General features: G+C 56.7%; 1 protein-coding gene across 1 annotated transcript; it reads right to left on the bottom strand.

Annotated features, from left to right (window-relative positions):
* Positions 1-527: 527 nt before the first annotated feature.
* On the bottom strand, positions 528-1040 carry AURANDRAFT_35742 (hypothetical protein; the record flags this gene model as incomplete). Its single annotated transcript, XM_009045298.1, has 1 exon — positions 528-1040. A coding segment is annotated over one exon (513 nt), but the record flags the coding sequence as incomplete, so codon positions are not given.
* Positions 1041-1062: the final 22 nt, after the last annotated feature.

Here is a 1062-nt window from a genome sequence, read left to right as displayed (position 1 = left end):
TCAGACGGCCGTCGGGTGATCGCTGGTTGCCCTCTCTAGGCAATGTTTCAGGAGGCATCTCAAATCACGAGGACACAATCGAAAACAAGTGCACGTTCAACCTATCGTGTTCGGGATCCGACAATTCCAACGCCAACGGCAAGCAGACAGCTTGAGCTGCGCGTTGATAGCGACAACGGACATACTCAAGGGAACAAGCGCGAGAGACGCCAACCCAGCGGCAGCCGCCGATGGCTCCAGGTGACCCATGTTTGATTTCAAAGATGCGCATTATAAGATCTGCGAGTTCGCACGCAAAGCTCCCATAGCCGCTCCCACCTGAGAGAACCGTCTCAGCCCAGCGTTGAATAACCCAATAAAAAGACCTCGATCGGATCTCCGAGTGCCGTTCCCGTGCCGTGCGCTTCTAGTGCTCCGTCTATGGCGCTGCCGTCTCACACAGCTTCAATCAGTCACCTTTGTGAAGAACCATTCGGTGCCGTCAAGCTCGCGCTCGGACCATCCTATTACACAGCCGTGCCGAGGTTCTAGACATTTGAGCCTGCCGAGAACAACAGGAATGCCCCGCATCCCTCGCCACGGCAATACCCGTCTGCTCGGCGATCAAAAGTGTGGCAGCGCCCAAAGGCGGAAAGCATTCCCGCGGCTGAGAATGCAATCGATACAGCCTTAGTCAGCATCCCGATGCCCGTTGCTGCAGCCCGGGGACACTCCATCAGCTTAAGAGCCGACACTGTCAGATGAGTAGCGACAAGAGACGACGAGCACGCCGTGTCCAGCGTCAGGCACGGACCCGTTAGCCCCAGTGTAAATGACACTCGACCCGACGCCACCGAGAGCGTCCCGGAGGTTCCCGAATACACCGTAAGCGTCCCTGTCCTACCAGCCTCGCCAGCATCATTGCCTGCGAAAGCGCCACCAACACCAAGGAAGAAGCCAATTGGCATATCTATGAGTGATGCGCGGCAGCTCGACGCACACAGCGTGGAAGTCGTTGTTTCGAGAACCACCATCATTTGTGGGTTCATGCCTGACGACTCAATCCTCGAGATCCAAAAGCGG

The sequence above is a fragment of the Aureococcus anophagefferens genome, assembly GCF_000186865.1.
Source record: "Aureococcus anophagefferens unplaced genomic scaffold AURANscaffold_2134, whole genome shotgun sequence".
In the NCBI taxonomy this organism is placed as follows: domain Eukaryota; class Pelagophyceae; order Pelagomonadales; family Pelagomonadaceae; genus Aureococcus; species Aureococcus anophagefferens.
This window is presented reverse-complemented; position numbering and strand designations above follow the sequence as displayed.